This window comes from Brachyistius frenatus, unplaced genomic scaffold (assembly GCF_029030835.1).
Source record: "Brachyistius frenatus isolate BFR_SWC_R1_liver_20210118 unplaced genomic scaffold, ASM2903083v1 Contig_172, whole genome shotgun sequence".
Classification (NCBI taxonomy): Eukaryota; Metazoa; Chordata; class Actinopteri; family Embiotocidae; genus Brachyistius; species Brachyistius frenatus.
Window position 1 is genome coordinate 737,501 of NW_027210771.1, and position 17,983 is coordinate 755,483.

A 17,983-nucleotide genomic window follows, 5' to 3' on the forward strand; every position below is an offset into this window, starting at 1 on the left:
TGAGGCATGTGGACAGGAAGAGCTGGGATTGAACCACCAACCTTCCAATTAGTGTGCAACCCACTCTACCGACTGAGCCACAGCCTCCCTGGTTGATATTAAACGGGTTAATTTGATCCGACCAAAGATATTCATGTTATTCACTGAAGAAGAGGGACTCAGATCATGTTTGGTATTTGTGTTTAAACCTTTTCTTGCAGACCTTTTCACGTGGAGCCACGGAACATCGTAGACGATGACCCGCGGGAGAGAGTCTCGGCCGAGGCCGCCATCCTCAACAGCAGACTGCACTACTACGGCCGGCTGACCGGCTCCTCCGACAGACTCTTGGTAGGTCGAGTCGCCGTTAGTCGAAACAACCACGGATGCTTTACTTCTACTCGATTCGGCTTTATTCATATCGGACCAAATTACAGACTGAAAACAGCTAAGTTTACATGGAGAGGTTGAGACTTCACAGTAGCAGACTCGGAGGTGGAGGACATCTGCCTCACCTGGTTGGAGCGAGAGGAGAGCAGAGAGAGAAAAGAACAGCATAGAGAGACGAGAAACTACAGACCAGAAGGAAGCAGCTGCCGAGATACCAGCAGGAAGGTGGAGAGAGGACGGAGATAAAAAAACTACTGGAGAGAGATCACACAAAGTTAATGAGATGCGAAAGTGGCGCATAAATGCGTGGAGAAGGAGCTCAGTGCATCATGTGAGGTCCAGCAGCAGTTTGCAATTATATCGGGAACAAAGGTTCTGTTGAAGATCACACTGCTCTGACCGCTAATTAACCTGTAACCGTGGTGATAATCAACCGCAAACCTTTTAGTTATTCAGAAGGAATCCTGTATATCGGAGCTAATTACGTATTTCTCATAACCTCATGGGATAAAGCTCTGAATATTTTGATGTCGATGAATCTCTCAGGTGAATGGTTGCTGCATATTGAGGATGTTATTTGTGGGCTTTATTCCCCAACGAACGTGTTGATGTCTCTTGTTACATATGAAATAGCGTGACGTGAACATAATGCCTTTAAGTTTCTGCACTTCCTCTTCGGTCTCTCCATATTTTCCCTGCAGAGTCCTCCGAACCACGTGATCCCCCGACCGGACGGGATCTACGTCTACAGTCCGCTGGGGACGGCGTTCAAGGTGCCCGGCGGCGACTACGCCTCCAAGAACCCGAGCATCATCACCATGTGAGCAGCCGTCGGGACATCAGAGCCCAACGTTGTCCTCCACTAAACCCGCTCTGATCACCCTGTTGTCATTCTCTTAGATTCGCTATCTGGAACACCATGATGGGCACGTCGATCCTCAGCATCCCGTGGGGCATAAAGCAGGTGATCCGCTGCCTTTCTCTCCCTTCACTTATCTGAAGTGACTCGTTTTCTATTGACCTCTGTTGTTGCTGAAATGCAGAGTTGCAGATTGTGTGCACGTTAAATGTGTCCTGAAACTGAACAGAGTTGATCTTCTTCCCTTCAGGCTGGTTTTACTCTGGGGGTCATCATCCTCATCCTCACCGGTCTGCTGATGCTCTACTGTTGCTACATCGTCATCAAATCACCAAAGGGCATACGTAAGTCCTGCAACATGTATTATTATTATTATGGGGACTGTTATCCTTTACATTCTGCAACACATTTGTTTTTTTTATGATTCCAGTTTAAACCAACTTGTTTCAATAAATTTGATGAATTTAATTTCCATTTTCTGAATAATATCAGGATTATTTCTGAGATTATTGGAACAAGAGGAACTGCAGTGTGAGGAAGTGAATTAATCTCCCTCATCAGCAGAATCATATATTTGCAGAGTGCCTTTATTTTCCCAGCAGGACAGCTGAACTTTGAGCTTCTTGGTTGTCTGTCCTCTGCTGAGCGCTGCGTTGATCTTTGTTTGCTGTTCAGGACTACTTGTGCTTTTCATAAAGAAAGACAGACTCGTGTGTCAAAAGCAGCGAATGGATAAAAGCTTGTCGTTCTTCGATGCATTTCCTTCCTCAGAATTCATTTGCAAAGCAGATTTTTCACATAAAATGGTCCAAATAATATTTGATGCGTTCCCTTCATAGGCTGGATATTTGCAAAAGAACTGGCACAGAGAGATTACATTTTTAAGTAACTATGATTCTGCTGCATTTTAATTCAGGACATCAGCTGCATCAAAACAAGCGCTCCCACTGTCCCTCAACCAATCACAGAGCAGCGTTACACCACGTGATGCCGAGCAGCAAAACAAACAAGTGTGAGAGTGAGCGACAGAAAGAGTTCAAAGGTTAATCGACCAGAGACTGGAGCTGATTGCTTTTGTATTCAGTGATTCATTGAGTTTAAGTTTGAGGATTAAAAGGAAGCGACAGACATTTTAATTATCTGTTTGCGGTTTAAATACCATCTAATCTTCTCTGTCAGATTCTTCAATGATGATACATCATCTGAAGTCTGTAGTTTTTATTAGATTCAGACTTATTATAATTTTATTGATAAATTTGATCATAAATTTACAAGGTCTCCTTGATTAATGTAAATATTCACATGAATGATATCATTGATAATATAGGCTATATATTAATTTACTAGAATATCTTACGTCTGACACCGTCACTGATTTTTTTTTTTTAGTTGTCTTCTGTATCAGGTAAATAAAAGTAATACAAGTTTTTATATATATGAGAGAATCTCAATTCTAAGCAAAACAGATCCTGGTTGTGATTTTTCCCAGAACGATGCAGCTTCACCTCCGGTGGTCTTTTAGCTGAGCTGTCAGTGAACGTGTCCTCATGCACTGGACTGTACCTGCTGACTCGTGGTCGCTGTTTGTGATGAGTAGCTGCTGTCTGCGTGTTTCCACAGAGGCGTGTCTCCTTAGCGTGTTCATGTCGGCCTTCACACCTCACTGATGCATACGCTGATCATCAGCATCAGCTGATCATCAACATCAGATTTCAGTTCTTATGGTCGGACTGAGATTCTTTTGATTTGACTCCTTCACACAGTCCAGTTACACAATTTTAATAGATATGAAATGAGAATAAACTGATGGACACAACATTGAAGACTCGCATCTCAACTTTAGGTTTATGTGAGGATCCTCCCTGGTGATGCTCTCCCTGACCTTTTTTTTGTATTATCTTTTATTATCAAAAATATAAGATGTAAACATAATAACCAGGGACTGCTAATGATGTTTGCATCCATGTTGGACGCTCAGCAGTTGCTTAAAAGAAGCTGAAGCAGAGCGTCATGGCCGACAGGTCGTCTGCTGTCGGGGAATAAATGCAGGTTTATTCCAGCGTGTTTTTAAGGGCTTCATATCAGTCTTCGCCATGAAAATGATTTTCTACTCACAACCAGCTGTTTTAGCTCTTTTTTTTTTTTGTCTCCAAATTATTTTCTTTGTTTGCATGATGACATTTTTACTCCTCATACCGACTCCAGCTGTCTTTGCTCAGTCAGCTGTGAGCTCTGCTTTGTATGAGCTGATGTTGAAGCTCACATCTGGCAGGTGAAACGCTATTAACACGGAGCTCTATATGAACGGATAATGATGTAAATAAAGTAAAATTGGTTTAAACTGCTGCGTGTAATAAAAGGATCAGCAGCAGGATTTGAGCTCTGTTGAGCATATTTGTAAAGTGTTTGTGATTTGACCTTTGACCCTTGACCCCTGCTGTCTCCTGTCCAGCCTATATTGACACGTCCGACTGGGAGTTCCCCGATGTCTGCAGGTTCTACTTTGGGAAGTTCGGCCAGTGGTCCAGCTTGTTCTTCTCCATGGTGTCGCTGATCGGAGCCATGGTGGTCTACTGGGTCCTCATGTCCAACTTCCTCTACAACACCGGACAGTTCATCTACAGTGAGTCGCACATTACATACAAAGTACCACATTAATATGTGGAGGTCTCGTTTAAAGAAAGACACCTCCACAGCGCTGGTGTCGGACACCATCAGTACGCCACCTCTGGTTTGTGAACGTTATGAATCCTCTAGTTCAGATTCTGTCCGTCACCATCTTTGCTAGTTCGGAGCGGTTTGGAGCAGGAAGTGACCATATTTAGACACGCTGGGGGAGGAGCCAGTGGTGGATCTGACTGATCTGATTGGAAACCTGACGATACTACGTCCCGCCCACCGATAGCTGTAACCTGACTGCACCACAGGCCTGTCAATCAAACAGACACGCCCCCAAAAACAGGTCTTCTTGAATCTTCTTTTCTAATGAATGAGGGATTATTTTCAGATGGACCTCCAGAAAACTAAGAAGAAGGAGTGACTTTAGCTAACAACACCGAGATAACTGATGGACACATTTTATTCACTTTGGATTTGATGAGAGAAGTTGAATGGGAGTCTATGGAGCCGGAGGCTTTTTGGAGCCGACCTCTAGTGGCACTCGCTGGTATTGCAGCTGAAGACACTTCTGGATCAGAACCATTTTACAGACCTGGAAGCTACGTTATAAACGGTCTGTGATCCAAAATAACATCAGTACAACAGGTACCATCCTCACATGGACAGCACTGAAATAACGTAATAATGAAATCATGTTATAATGAAATAATTTAAGGAAAATCCCAATGCAGGGCTTCATAATAAATGGGGTGCAACTGTGAATGATCATTAATTCAGGGCAGGCAACATGTTGGTCGTCTGACCTGAGTGGATGTGGGAGTAAATCACTGCCACGAGTGGATCAACTCTTCAACACAACAGCAGATGAGGCCCCCCGGGGACTTCCTGCCGACTTTACTGATTTAATTACCCACATTTTATGGGGATACTTTATTGGATATACTTTATTAAACAGTTACTTGTAACATCAGAAGTAATGTGTGACCACATCCTGAAGCAGTGACATGTAGAAGTAGAGTGCCGGCTGTGGAGGTAATCCAGATAACCTTTATGACGCAGCCTTCGTGCCGGTCCGTCAGAGGGTCGTACGGCCTCGCTGGGTCGTCACGTGATGACGTGTCTGGTTTGTTGTATCTCAAATTATTGTCCCCAATTGTTTTCCCCGAGTCCGTTGATAGAAGCAGTCTTTAGGCAGTTACCGGTCTTAGTTGATTTTTATTAAGCGTAGTTTACAAGATATCCTGCATAGCATACAAGACATCTTGGAGAGCCCAACATCAACCTGAGGTCTCTTTGTTGGAGTCTGACTTCCCCCTTTCCGGCACATACACTTATACTATAGGAAGAGGCGTTACCTAGGTTGTGGCGGGAACATTTGCATAGTATGTTTGTCTCAGTACTTTTCCACTGTCCTCCGTTTGAACCACATCTCCCTTTTGATCTGATAGTGAGTTGCACCCTACTGTGACCCCAACGTGATAAGTTCCTGCATAAGCAATGTGTTCTACAATGCTTACAGTCAGTATGTATTTTGAGCTTCTGTGCTAGGTTATGTTTACAACAATACAACACACATATATATATATCATATCATATTACTTACATATAGGTCGTACCATCACTACCAATCCCAAGGTGTAGACAAAAGGCTGTGTATGTAAATGAGAGTGATACTGCTTGGCCAAACCAAAAGGTCCTCTTTAAGCTGCTGTTTCCTCTCCTGTCTACAGACTACGCTCACAACGTCAACATGTCAGATTCAGAGTTTGGGACCAACGGCTCAGATCGAGGTGAGTCACTGCAGCTTTCAGAGATTTCTTCAAAATCAAAGGGAGCTGTTTTAGACTGAAGTTTGTCTGCGATGCAGAGAATCACTCAGTCTGGACTTTACTTGCATCCTGTTGGCAGACAATAACTCATTCCCCAAAAATTGAGTAGAAAATTCTACTTTGTAGTTTTGTTCCCAATATTAGATCACCTGGAATGTTTATTTTTTTAGGAATACAATCATTTTTACTTTTGTTAATTGACCCTTTTAGGACAGTTTTTTCAAAAATATATATATATTTTTTTTTTACCGTTAACCCAATAAAACTAAAATTTCTCCATTTCAACATTCGATATGTTGTCTTTGGTCTGTTTATAATTAAAAATGGGTTTATGTGGTTTGCATTTTACACAGCGTCCCAACTTTTTTGGAAACGGAGTTGTATTTGTACTGGTATCAATATAAAAAAACATACTTCATAACTATTTATCCTCTTGTTTCTTTGTCAGTGAAAGCATCAGCTGTGTCCATTCAAAGTTCACTTTGTACGTTGCAAAATATCTTGTTACCTTTTTTTATTTTATGAAAATAAATGAACTGAAGTTAAGTGTACCGCTCTTAAAAAGACTTTCAGTAGTTTCAGTAGGTAGAATTAGAGTCTGTTAGCGGAGTGCGTATGATGTTGTTGTGTCGGTCTGCCACCAGTCATCTGTCCGTACCCGAACACGGACCCCGGAGGGAATCACACCGTCAGCACGCTGGTCCTGGTCCACAGAGGGAACGGTACCGCTGATGTCAGCTCCTTTGAGCAGTACTGGAGTAAAACCAACACCGTCCCTCTCTACCTCATCGTCCTGCTGCTGCCGCTGCTCTGCTTCCGCTCCGCCTCCTTCTTCGCCAGGTTCACCTTCTTAGGTAAGACCTTAGAGAGGCTCCACCCCTTCCTCACAACTCTCTGTTGAGCCTTTCAGAGTTCATTCACATGTAAGTTAAGTGCTGCTGTGGATTGAATTCCAGATGAGCTGCATCATTAGACCTTTTGTCTTCTTCACATGCGGTTGAGTAACGCAGCGAGTCTCCATCAGAGAGAGATGTAACACACATCCTGTGAAACTGGACAACTTGAGCTTTCCAAAAATGTCGGCGCCTCGTCTGTGTGATGAAGCGTTGCAGAGATATTCTGAGTTGAAGTACCACAAATCAAAATAAAGAGCAGAACTGAGCCTTTCTGATGACACCCGTCGTTTCTCTGTACGACACAGCGGACCTCTGTATCATCTCCAACATAGAGCTGACGTTACATCAATAACAATAATAATAACAACATATTAGTGGTCCTCCACTGCAGCTGAGTTATTCTCACAGATCACAGGGCCGTATGTCCCGACTGTGAGTCCCTGTTTGGACACCCGCAGTCATTCATCACGTTTATTCTCCATCAGGCACTTAAACACATGTTTGTTCAAAGTGCTGAGTCATGCAGTGTCCCACAAACATGGTTCAGATATTAACAGATTCTACACAATCTCCTCTACACAACTCTAAAAAGATGTCTTTACTGACAATAATTTATGGTGAGACACAATTTCATAAGATAGAATAATACTCGTAACTTCAGAGTTTATTATCCGACTGCACCTGAAACGAAAGAACTCCTGAATCTGTTTTCATGTCGGTGACGAACAGTGAACTAGTTTTATGTGCTTTATTTTGTTCCTCCATACGGTCCGTACCTCAACACGTAACCTGGCTCTGTTCACTGGTGCATCTTTCGGTCCAGGTACGATATCGGTGGTCTACCTGATTGTTCTGGTCACCATCAAAGCTGCTCATCTCGGCTTCCACCTTGAGTTCCACTGGTTCCACTCCACCGAGTTCTACGTTCCAGGTTTGTTTGTTTATTTAGATTGCTGTTAGCCTTTGCATGGCAGCAGCTCCTCCTACTGGGATCATCATCACACAGTGACAGTACAAATAGAAGAAACATCACGCGTTGTTTTACTCACCAAATAAACCAGTAAAACAATGAACATAATTTAAAATGAAACAAACACAAAGAAAACGCAAAGTCCTGCTCCGACTGACTCCACCATGATCGACTGGATAAATATCAACAACACACGCAAGACTGCTGAACAATCACTGAAGGTCCTTCTTAAGTGCTGCTCTTAGTAAAACAATATATATTCATTTGTTGTCTGTTTATTACTGTATGTTGAGCTGATGTCGTCTTGGATCTGGAAATATGAATTTCAATGCCTGGCTGTCCAGAAGCAGGATAAAGAAAAGAAAACATTATATTTACAATACATCTCCTAATTAGAAAGTTATTGAACGGTGCAGCAGCAGATGGACCGTGTGTGTCTGTCGTTCCAGAGTTCAGGCTGCTCTTCCCTCAGCTGACCGGCGTCCTCACACTGGCCTTCTTCATCCACAACTGCATCATCACCCTGATGAAGAGCAACAGACACCAGGAGAACAACGTGAGTCCTGTTTACTGCTTCATACACGACATGCATGTGCAGAACACGTCAGATGACGAAGCTCGGTCTCTCCAGCTGTTTTTAATGGATTATATGACTCCCACAAATGTATTTCCATGTCTCCATGTCTCCAGGTGCGCGACCTGTCGGTGGCGTATCTCCTGGTAGGAATCACATATCTGTACGTGGGGGTGCTGATCTTCGCTGCCTTTCCTTCACCGCCGCTCTCCAAGGACTGCATCGAACCAGTAAGATCTACATCCTAGTTTTATGTCTTTTTTGGAAATAAGTTATTATTATTATTATTATTACCCGTACATCGCCCTAACATTACTAAAAAGGATTCAAGTATTCTCCAAAAGTCATAACCAGAATGAGACAATCAGCAGTTTTACATATTTCTTATTATTTACATCAGGATCAGGATGATGATTTGAAACCTGCTGACTCTGCGGTTAATATAAAGTGGTTGTAGCTTCCCTTCAGACCGGCTCTGCTTCTCTCTTACAGAACTTCCTGGATAACTTCCCCACCAGTGATGTCATGGTGTTCGTGGCTCGGACCTTCCTGCTCTTCCAGATGGTCACGGTCTACCCCCTGCTGGGGTACCTGGTGCGGGTCCAGGTGATGGGTCAGATCTTTGGAAATCATTACCCCAGGTAACTCTGAAGGACATCAGCATTAATGTTCTGGATTTGTCATTTCTCAGTTCTACAACGATGTGCTTTTATTTCAATAAAAATCGAAAGATATAGTAAAAAATGACCGGCCTGAAATTCCAGAAATGTAGTTGCCTTTAAATTGAAGTCCCACATTGTTTATTCTTCCTGGAGCTGCGTATTTTGAACAAGAGGCGATGAAAAGGTTCAGAGACTGTTGGTGTTCGTTACGACTGCAGCGCAGCACCGTGATGTGCTCAGAGCAGGAGGAGGAAGTAGTCCGAGCTGAAACTGGAGCAGAGAAGAGAAGCTGCAGGGAGGTCACGGTGGTTCACAGCCAACGTTCCCCTCAGACGCCTCACAAGGAAACAGATAAACTCAAGTTAACAAACAGACAACAACCCTCCGAAAAATACAAACTAAAACAGACTCAGGAGGATTTCAGGTGACTTTGTGTGAACATTTTGTTATTATTGATATTAACGTGTCACCTCGTCTCTCCCTTCAGCTTCTTTCACGTTTTGACCCTGAACATCTTAATTGTTGGATCTGGCGTTCTGATGGCCAAGTTTTATCCCAACATCGGATCTATCATACGGTACATACGACAGCTCCTCATCGGTCATCTGGAACACGTGTACAACATCTGGAACACTGTCGTCCTCAGCAGTACTGATGGTGACTCTCTGTCTCCCCCTGCAGGTTCTCTGGAGCGACGTGCGGTTTGGCTCTGGTGTTTGTGTTTCCTTCTTTAGTCCACATGATCTCCCTGAGACAGCAGGGGGCGCTCCGCTGGCCGTCGGCCCTCTTCCACAGCTTCCTGATCCTGCTGGGCGTGGCCAACCTGCTCGCTCAGTTCTTCATGTAGGAAGTTAACCAACCTGGTGGTGAAAGATGTCACTCAGAGGTCAGAGGTCAGAGGGGGAGTTTTATATTAATGCCAGATAAACCCGTCTGTGATGCGATGAAACATCACACACCTGCTTTAAATCGTACATCTTCTTATTTTCTCATGTAATCCAGCCAAACCTTCCTGGCAGAGAGTTTCCCACCGTTCGTTACGTGTTGTTTTTCTTTTGAGTGAACCTTAAAGCGCTGAACGGATATTATAAACGTACACGAGCTGCACAGACACAGTTAGAGAGTCGATGGTGGAGCACATTTATCACCATCAGGAGACGGAGCTTTAAGACAAGGGACGTCAGACTTCCATTTATCAGGGGGACATTTAATAATTTAATAATAATGACACAAGCAGCTGTTTGCTAACACGTTCACCACATGAATGTATTGATATTGGTGTCATGTTGAAGGTGAAATATTAATGTCTCAAAGTGATGTAAACAATCTCTTATTGATGGTTTCATTTTTGATGATTTTTTTTGCCACCAGGGAATCATATTACTAACTTTTGTGATTACTATTTCTTAATGAACTTCTGGCATGGTGTTTTAATTTTTATGAGCAGTGTAGATTGGCACGTCGGACTCGTTTACATGATGCCTATTTTCTAGCTGCTGTGCCCGATGACTTGTGTTTTACTAATGATAGGATAGACAAAGGGAATATGTGTGTGAAAATAAAATATACCACTTGCATAAGAACTGGACTTTCAGACGACTTCTGTCTTTTTATTGGAGCTGTTATTTTAATGGGTAACGTTGTACTTAGAGTTAAAAGTTGACATCTGAAAACACTGTGACATCACAGTGACATCACAGGTTAAGGAAAACAACAAATAAAAATGTCTATTGAGTAGCTGAGTATAATATTAGAATTGTGAGACATTAAGAAGCTATAAATAAAGTTGTATGAGGGATTTTGCTCATGAATGTTGGTGTGGTGGTTCCCTGCATGAACTAACACACCTTTAGCTCATTCAGCTGATCATTCATGAAGTCATATTGAGGTGGACCAGATTACTTCCAGCACCTCCATGACTGCACGGACGGATATTAATGGTTAGATCAAGCGGCAGTTTGTTTACAATTCTTTATCTCACTTTTGTGGGCATTTAAATGAGTTGAACTTTTGTTTTTTTTAAAAGGATTAACTTGTAAAAAAAAAGATGAGACTTCCAAATTTGTATTAAATATTTATTGACAAATTAAATTTCATTTTAAATTTGTAGATGTCCACATTTAAAAGTGGTGGGAGAATATTAAACTTGATCTAAAACTCAACCTAGAAATAAAATAACATTACTTACAACATTTAAATTCAAATTGTACAAAATTTCTGATTAAAATCCAAAAGCTTGATGAAGCTTTTTTGTTTCCGACGATAACTTTTGAGGCCGTGAGCAATGATGAGATTTTTGTCTTTCAATCGACTTGATCAGAACCAAAGTTTTCAGAGCGAACAGATAAATGGAGGATGACGTGTGTGAAATATGGACATAGAGAAACCAAAGAGCACTCGGACCACTTCTGGTTTTGCATGTTTTTTATTGAAGATTCACTTTTCAATGAATAAAGCTGGCCTCTCCCTCCCATCAGTGAACACTCAATAACCCACAATGTCAAAGTGAAAACATGTTTTTGGACGTTTTTGCAAATTCATTAAAAATCAAAAACGTAAATCTCTCGTTTAAAAAAAGTCTTCAGACCGTTCGCTGCGGAACTTCAGAAAGAAATCTGTGAAGTTTGTACTGTCCCTCTGTGACCCTGACCGACCCGAGCTCCACCCTCCTGCCCGGGCCGGTCCTCAGCTTGTGTCCTAACATCAATGATCTTGAGATCACTTGTGTATATGTATAATATCCCATGATTCACACAGCAGGTCAGAACAGAAACCTGAAGTCATGGAATCCAATGAATGCCTGGACACCTTTGTGATGAAAAGTGAGGCAGGTTTGATCGGGCCAACGTATAAAACTAGTTCTTTAGTTCCAGGACTCCTGGTCCCGGTCAGGGTTGAGGATCCCTGACAAGTTCCTGTTCCTCTTACCTCACCTTGCTGGTGCTGTCCTGGACATTGAAGCTAAAAGGAGCTCACAACAGCAAGTTAGCCGTTTAGCCCTAAACGGAGAAGTTTGTCTTTGCGTTTGAGTTCAGCCTCCAGACTCTATGGGAAGGTGAGGTGTCAGGACTCACACAACCATCACTTAAGTTAGTAGCAGTTCTTAAAACAACTTAAAATCCAAAGGTTTAAAGGTCTTTCCCCTTAAAAATAAACAGGTAAAAAGAACTAAAAGTATAAGTATGTTGCATAAACCCTCCATAACATGTCAACTTATGATGGACAGACCAAAATGCTGACCTTTCATTTACTCATTTATGACACTTTCAAGTGTGCAGAAGTTAGTTACCATCAGATGTTTCCCTTCTCGTGGATTGTTCACACATATGAAGGCGTCAGAGGCAGCGAAGCCTTTTCATCTGTTCAACTGTCCAGGTTGCAGTTGGAGCCGCAAAGAAAACATCAACATGAAAATCAAAGAACTGATGGCACAGCTTGTCCGTAAGAAGAGAAAACAAAGCATCATTAAGAACGGCAGCTCGGGTGGCAGATATATCACTGTCTTCAATGAGGACGGAACAGATGGTGGAGGCAGCAGGATGAGTTCAGGAGTGGACACATGCATTTAGTCTGGCTGTGTACAAACCAACCATCAACCATCAGTGATGTCATCAACCATCAGTGATGTCATCGTTGGTTTGTGAACGTTATGAATCCTCCAGTTCAGATTCTGTCCTTCACCATCTTGTTAGTTTGGAGCAGTTTGGAGCAGGAAGTGACCATATTTGGATGATCTGGGGGAGGAGCCAGCGGTGGATCCAGCCAGGGTCCAATTTTTGTTGTGTTGCTGTAACAACACAACAAAAAACAAAAAGTAACAAAACAAAAAGTAACAAAAACATCCAATTTCCCTCGAATGTTAACCTGCTGTAAAAAATGTATGGACTTGCGATTGGAAGCTCACAGTCCCATCCGATAATATTGATTTGGGGGATTGGCAGTTAAAAAAACCCAATAAATTAGGACACTTTTCTGTTAATGAGGGCAGTCCAACCGTGGCCCTGATATGGACCGTATGAATGAAATGTGTCAGAAAGCCCCTTCAGTCAAAGACAAACTGAGGTTTGATGAAGAAAAGCTGCCAGAGAACAGATTAACTTCACTGCAGAAGTTAACGGTGTCAGAGGAGAAGTGAAGTCTGAAAACACGATTCCCTCAACACAGGCAAAGCGTGAAATGGACTAAGCGTGTCTATCTCACTTTTTGCTGTTGCGGAAAGGCGTGTCTATTTCACGCTGTGCTGTGATACCGGGTTGCACTGGCTTAGTTTTCATTAAAACCTTTTTCTGTAATACACTGCAGCAAACGTGGTCCCTACAACAGATACGATGAATATTCTATTTATATAGTCTGTGTCTTCATTTCCACCGAGCTATAACAAAATATTAGAAATGAAAATCAAATAGATTCACCCTCTGCACGGACTGAAGCCACACACATGATTTTCAACCAAGTGTTGTGCCATAAACCGTAATCTAGGTTTTTAGTTCCGGTGAAGTGATGATCACGTGTAAAACAGGATCATTGTAATTTTAGTAAGAATCAAAACAAGCAAACGAACCCTTTCGTCTGCGGTCTGACTGGAGGAGGACCGTGTGTGGTACAGTATATACATTTTTAAATTAAAGTCATATTCGTGCTGCTTTTTTGGCTGCAGCCCCATGAATTTTTCACACGAGCGAGTAGCTTGTCTCTCCCATGTTCTTCTGCTTGAGAGTGTAAAAGGCATTAATGCTCGAGCTTCGCTTGCCCTTGTAGTAATTTTTCCTTCTACAAACAGTGCTTCAACAGAAAGGGCTCAAAACTGGAGTAAATTCATTCATTCAGCCATATTTTATTCAGTTATATGCTCATTTCTACATGCATTTTCATGTATGTTTTATTTCCAGATGTAATATATTTAAAAAAAAAATGCTTTTTTTTAATCCATTTTACATGTACACCAGGAGAGACCGGAGATTAATAAATGTGGAAATAAATACATAATAATCACAGATAATATAATATACTTTGGGTCTATTTATCTAATCCCTTTACATTCTATCTATTAGTTTATTTAAAATTTCTTTATCCTTACTTATTTATTTCCTGTCACTTTTTTCGGGATCCATTTAAAGAGGGTGAAATTGCTGAGAAGTTAATCAATATGGAGGTCACTAACTCAGAGGCCTGACAGGAAGTGCTCTCCCTCAGATACCATTACTGGTATTAATTCTGTCTGAGGATTGGAAAGGGTCACAGCGGTGTCAGCATGACCTGACCTCTCTGACCGTCTTCATCTTGTTTAAGCCCCCGACTCGGAGGAAGACTTCGGATTGGTTGGGAAGGGGGGGGGGGTAGTCTTAATGGTGGTCTGGGGGGGCTTTCTGTCACACTTGCACGCTACTGGAGGAAGTGTGAGTTTACATCCCCAGTTTGCCCTTCATTTTACAGGACAAACTGGATACCAAAATATATATCTAATTCTGTTTGTTGTTTTTTTGCATATTTTTGTCTGTACATGGTGTGGTTTATATTTCAGGCTAGAAAAAATAAATGAAAACAGAGTTATTTAGTTCATTTAAGTCACTTTTTATTTAGAGTATTATCTATCTATCTATCTATCTATCTATCTATCTATCTATCTATCTATCTATCTATCTATCTATCTATCTATCTATCTATCTATCTATCTATCTATCTATCTATCTATCCATCCATCCATCCATCCATCCATCCATCCATCCATCCATCCATCCATCCATCCATCCATCCATCCATCCATCCATCCATCCATCCATCCATCCATCCATCCATCCATCCATCCATCCATCCATCCATCCATCCATCCATCCATCCATCCATCCATCCATCTATCTATCTATCTATCTATCTATCTATCTATCTATCTATCTATCTATCTATCTATCTATCTATCTATCTATCTATCTATCTATCTATCTATCTATCTATCTATCTAACTACCCACCCACCCACCGACCGACCGACCGACCTACCTACCTACCTACCTACCTACCTACCTACCTACCTACCTACCTACCTACCTACCTACCTACCTACCTACCTACCTATCTATCTACCCACCCACCCACCGACCGACCGACCGACCGACCTACCTACCTACCTACCTACCTACCTACCTACCTACCTACCTACCTATCTATCTATCTATCTATCTACCCACCCACCCACCGACCGACCGACCTACCTACCTACCTACCTACCTACCTACCTATCTATCTATCTATCTATCTATCTATCTATCTATCTATCTATCTATCTATCTATCTATCTATCTATCTATCTACCTACCTACCTATCTATCTATCTATCTATCTATCTATCTATCTATCTATCTATCTATCTATCTATCTATCTATCTATCTATCTATCTATCTATCTATCTATCTATCTATCTATCTATCTATCTATCTATCTATCTATCTATCTATCTATCTATCTATTGGTGTAATAGTGGTATTCATTAATTAATGCATATACTTGATGCTGGAGGAGAGCTGAACACAATGGCTGCATCCTCCTGGGGTGGATCATGTGTCTGCCTCCCTGGCTCCTTCCCTTTGACAAAAAACACACCCTTTTAGTATCAGCATAATCAATGGGGAGTGGTGCCGGAGGGGCGTGGCCACAGGCAGTTTGTCCGTCCGCGATTGGCTGACGCGCCGCTCTAATTGGATCAAGTATGAACTTGCTTAGCTGGATGCTTTGTGCCGGGATCGGGAGCAGCCCACAAAGACAGCAGAGACACGGCAGCAGACAGGAAGAGAGGCGGAGAGGGAGGCTGCCCTGCTCACCACTTGGAGAGGAAACACTGAGAGAGGAGGGGTGAGACAAGAGAAAAGGGGAGTATCCAGTTTTCTCTGCCCTTCTGTGCTACTGCAGCCCCCCTTCCTCCCCTCCCCGCCCCCCTCCCTCCCTCTAGGAGTCTCCTTCTCTCTCTTTCCCCTTACTCATCTGTTTCTGTGGCTGCACTGAGAGGAAGGGCACCTGCCGCTCCCTGATGATTCAGCCTTTCAGCTGCTTGGAGCTCCACGGCAGCATGTCCCTCCGGCCACTGCAGTGCTCGGCCGTCCCGTCGCCGGCCCATCACGTCTCCTCTGCCTCCTCTGCCTCCTCTGCCCAAATGTTCAGGTGAGTGAGTGCTGCAGTTCCCCTGCTGCTCACTGCTAGACCCTGCAGAACATTTCAACACTCTGACACTCAGGCTGAATCTTTTTTTGTGTTTGCCTGCAGCAGATTTGTTGACTGTACAGACCTGTGGTTGCATTTCTTGTGAAAAACAATGAGTAAGGAACTCCACTCCCTCGTGCTCAGGCTGTCTGCACACCTCTGGGACTGTTAACCAGGGTCGACCCTCTGAAGAGCTTTTTTTTTTTTTTTTTTTTTTACCCCCCCGCCCCCTGACATCCCAGCTCTGACTCTGCAGCCTCACGATGGAGAACCTACTCAAGGACACCGGTGGCAGACAGCCACGCTGCCATGCTCTCCGTTAATAGTTGAGGAGTTCACAGACACCTCGTCCAGCGGTCGGAAAGGATGACTGAGGGAATGGAGGACGTGTCCGCAGGGCCGGCTCCCCCTCCCGGATCGGCCTCCCCCACCGGCTCCACTGCTGATACTGGACAAGTCCCCGAGGAGAAACCGGAGGAGCCGGAGGCAGCTGGTGAGCCCGAGGAGGAAGGCGGACAGGGACCCGCGGAGGAGGGTGGCGGTGGTGACGGGGAGCGTGTTGGGCCTCTGGGAATCATGGCCTTGCCAGGAACCTGCTGCGTGTGCATAGAGATGGAACAGATTAACAATTGCCTGCACTCTGAGAAAATCTGCATTCTGCCCATACTGGCCTGCCTGCTCAGCTTAGCTCTCTGCACCGCCGGCCTCAAATGGGTCTTTGTGGATAAGATCTTCGAGTACGAACCGCCCACCCACTTAGACCCCAAACCCATCGGACAGGACCCCGTTATCGCATCAGTCGACCCCACGCTGGGAATAACTGTCTCCATCCCTCATTCGGCTTCAGCTCCCTCCACCGTCTCCCTGACGACCACCTTCGCCTTCCCCCCGGGACGTCCGGAGGTTTTAGTGGAGGAGAAATCCACCCGGGGACCGTTTGTGCCTCCGCAAGCGACCAATCCGTCCGTTACGCTGAAATACAACGCCGAGCGTCCCACCGTCCCCAAGAGTCACCGCCCGCAGACCACGCAGCAATCCAACAACATCCTCCCGACCATCTGTAAGTACACAACACTCGTTCAGCACAACCTCCCAAACCGGGGTTTCTCTCCAGACAGGGGCTCCTTTGTTCCAAATCTGACCTCTAAGGTAAAGATGTAGGATGTAGGGCATACAAGCTGACTCATGTTCATCACTTTAAAGACATAACGTGCTGTTTAAAAGCAACCACATGTTGTTTTCTCTTTAATCTTCCATTTCAAAACTGCTGTGTTCTGTGAACTACGGCAGGAAGTGTTCTCAGGACAGAAAACAGACACGTTGTGACTTGCAGAGTGGAGCGTAGAGGCCGTGACTAAGCCTCTCATCTGCTGCTACACACATAGGTGTGTGTGTGAGAAACAACCTGCACTTCACCACGGCCGTGAGGGTCTGTGGCTTTTCCAACTTCACGCCATCCTCGGCAAATAATAACGACTCCTTAAATCACGCACTACAATAAATAGATCTCGTGTTACTCTGAAGGTCTTGGCTGCGGCAAACAGCATGTGTAAGCAACGTGGAAGATCCCTGAAGTGTTTGGGGGCACATTTCCAGTCATATGAAAAAGTGAAAATCAATAAATGATGCATGACACCAACTAAAACTCCAGGCTGTGGTTCAGGGAGACTTCCTGTTTTCTGCCTGCGCTCCATTTCAAGGTCAGAGCGTACTGGAGGCTAATTGATGCCCCCTCCATCGCACCGCAGGGAGAAGCAGCCCGCGAACACCGTCTGTCTGCCGGTGGCCAGCCACCATCATGTCTCTGCTGTAGTCAGATCACTGTGATTTATTACTCTGCATGTGGGCCACATGAACTAAGGTGATGCTGGTAGGTTTTAGCTTCCACCACTGAAGCTACATTCAGTTTTGTTGAATAGCAGCAGTGATAGTTTATCTTCTCATTTTTTCAATGAATCTTGTTTTTACTAAGATTATTAGTAAATTTCTTCTTTCTGCCTGTAGAATAAAACCT

At 43.6% G+C, this 17,983-nt stretch overlaps 2 protein-coding genes across 5 annotated transcripts in view; both read left to right on the forward strand.

Annotated features, from left to right (window-relative positions):
* The window catches only part of slc38a9 (solute carrier family 38 member 9), a 15,334-nt gene extending 4,968 nt beyond the window's left edge, over positions 1–10,366 (forward strand). For both annotated transcript variants that reach the window (XM_069717345.1, XM_069717344.1), the window contains exons 3-15: positions 201–330; positions 1,071–1,189; positions 1,270–1,333; positions 1,479–1,572; positions 3,681–3,851; positions 5,578–5,637; positions 6,321–6,530; positions 7,396–7,503; positions 7,992–8,098; positions 8,233–8,346; positions 8,609–8,757; positions 9,266–9,355; positions 9,460–10,366. In XM_069717345.1, coding sequence (XP_069573446.1) covers positions 201–330; positions 1,071–1,189; positions 1,270–1,333; positions 1,479–1,572; positions 3,681–3,851; positions 5,578–5,637; positions 6,321–6,530; positions 7,396–7,503; positions 7,992–8,098; positions 8,233–8,346; positions 8,609–8,757; positions 9,266–9,355; positions 9,460–9,625 — 1,582 coding nt within the window. In that variant the 3' untranslated portion in view covers positions 9,626–10,366. The remainder of the gene's footprint in view (positions 1–200; positions 331–1,070; positions 1,190–1,269; positions 1,334–1,478; positions 1,573–3,680; positions 3,852–5,577; positions 5,638–6,320; positions 6,531–7,395; positions 7,504–7,991; positions 8,099–8,232; positions 8,347–8,608; positions 8,758–9,265; positions 9,356–9,459) is intronic.
* A 5,832-nt stretch (positions 10,367–16,198) lies between these two features.
* The window catches only part of nrg1 (neuregulin 1), a 34,628-nt gene continuing 32,843 nt past the window's right edge, over positions 16,199–17,983 (forward strand). For all 3 annotated transcript variants that reach the window (XM_069717350.1, XM_069717351.1, XM_069717352.1), the window contains exon 1: positions 16,199–17,029. In XM_069717350.1, the coding sequence (XP_069573451.1) occupies positions 16,336–17,029 (694 nt within the window). In that variant the 5' untranslated portion in view covers positions 16,199–16,335. The remainder of the gene's footprint in view (positions 17,030–17,983) is intronic.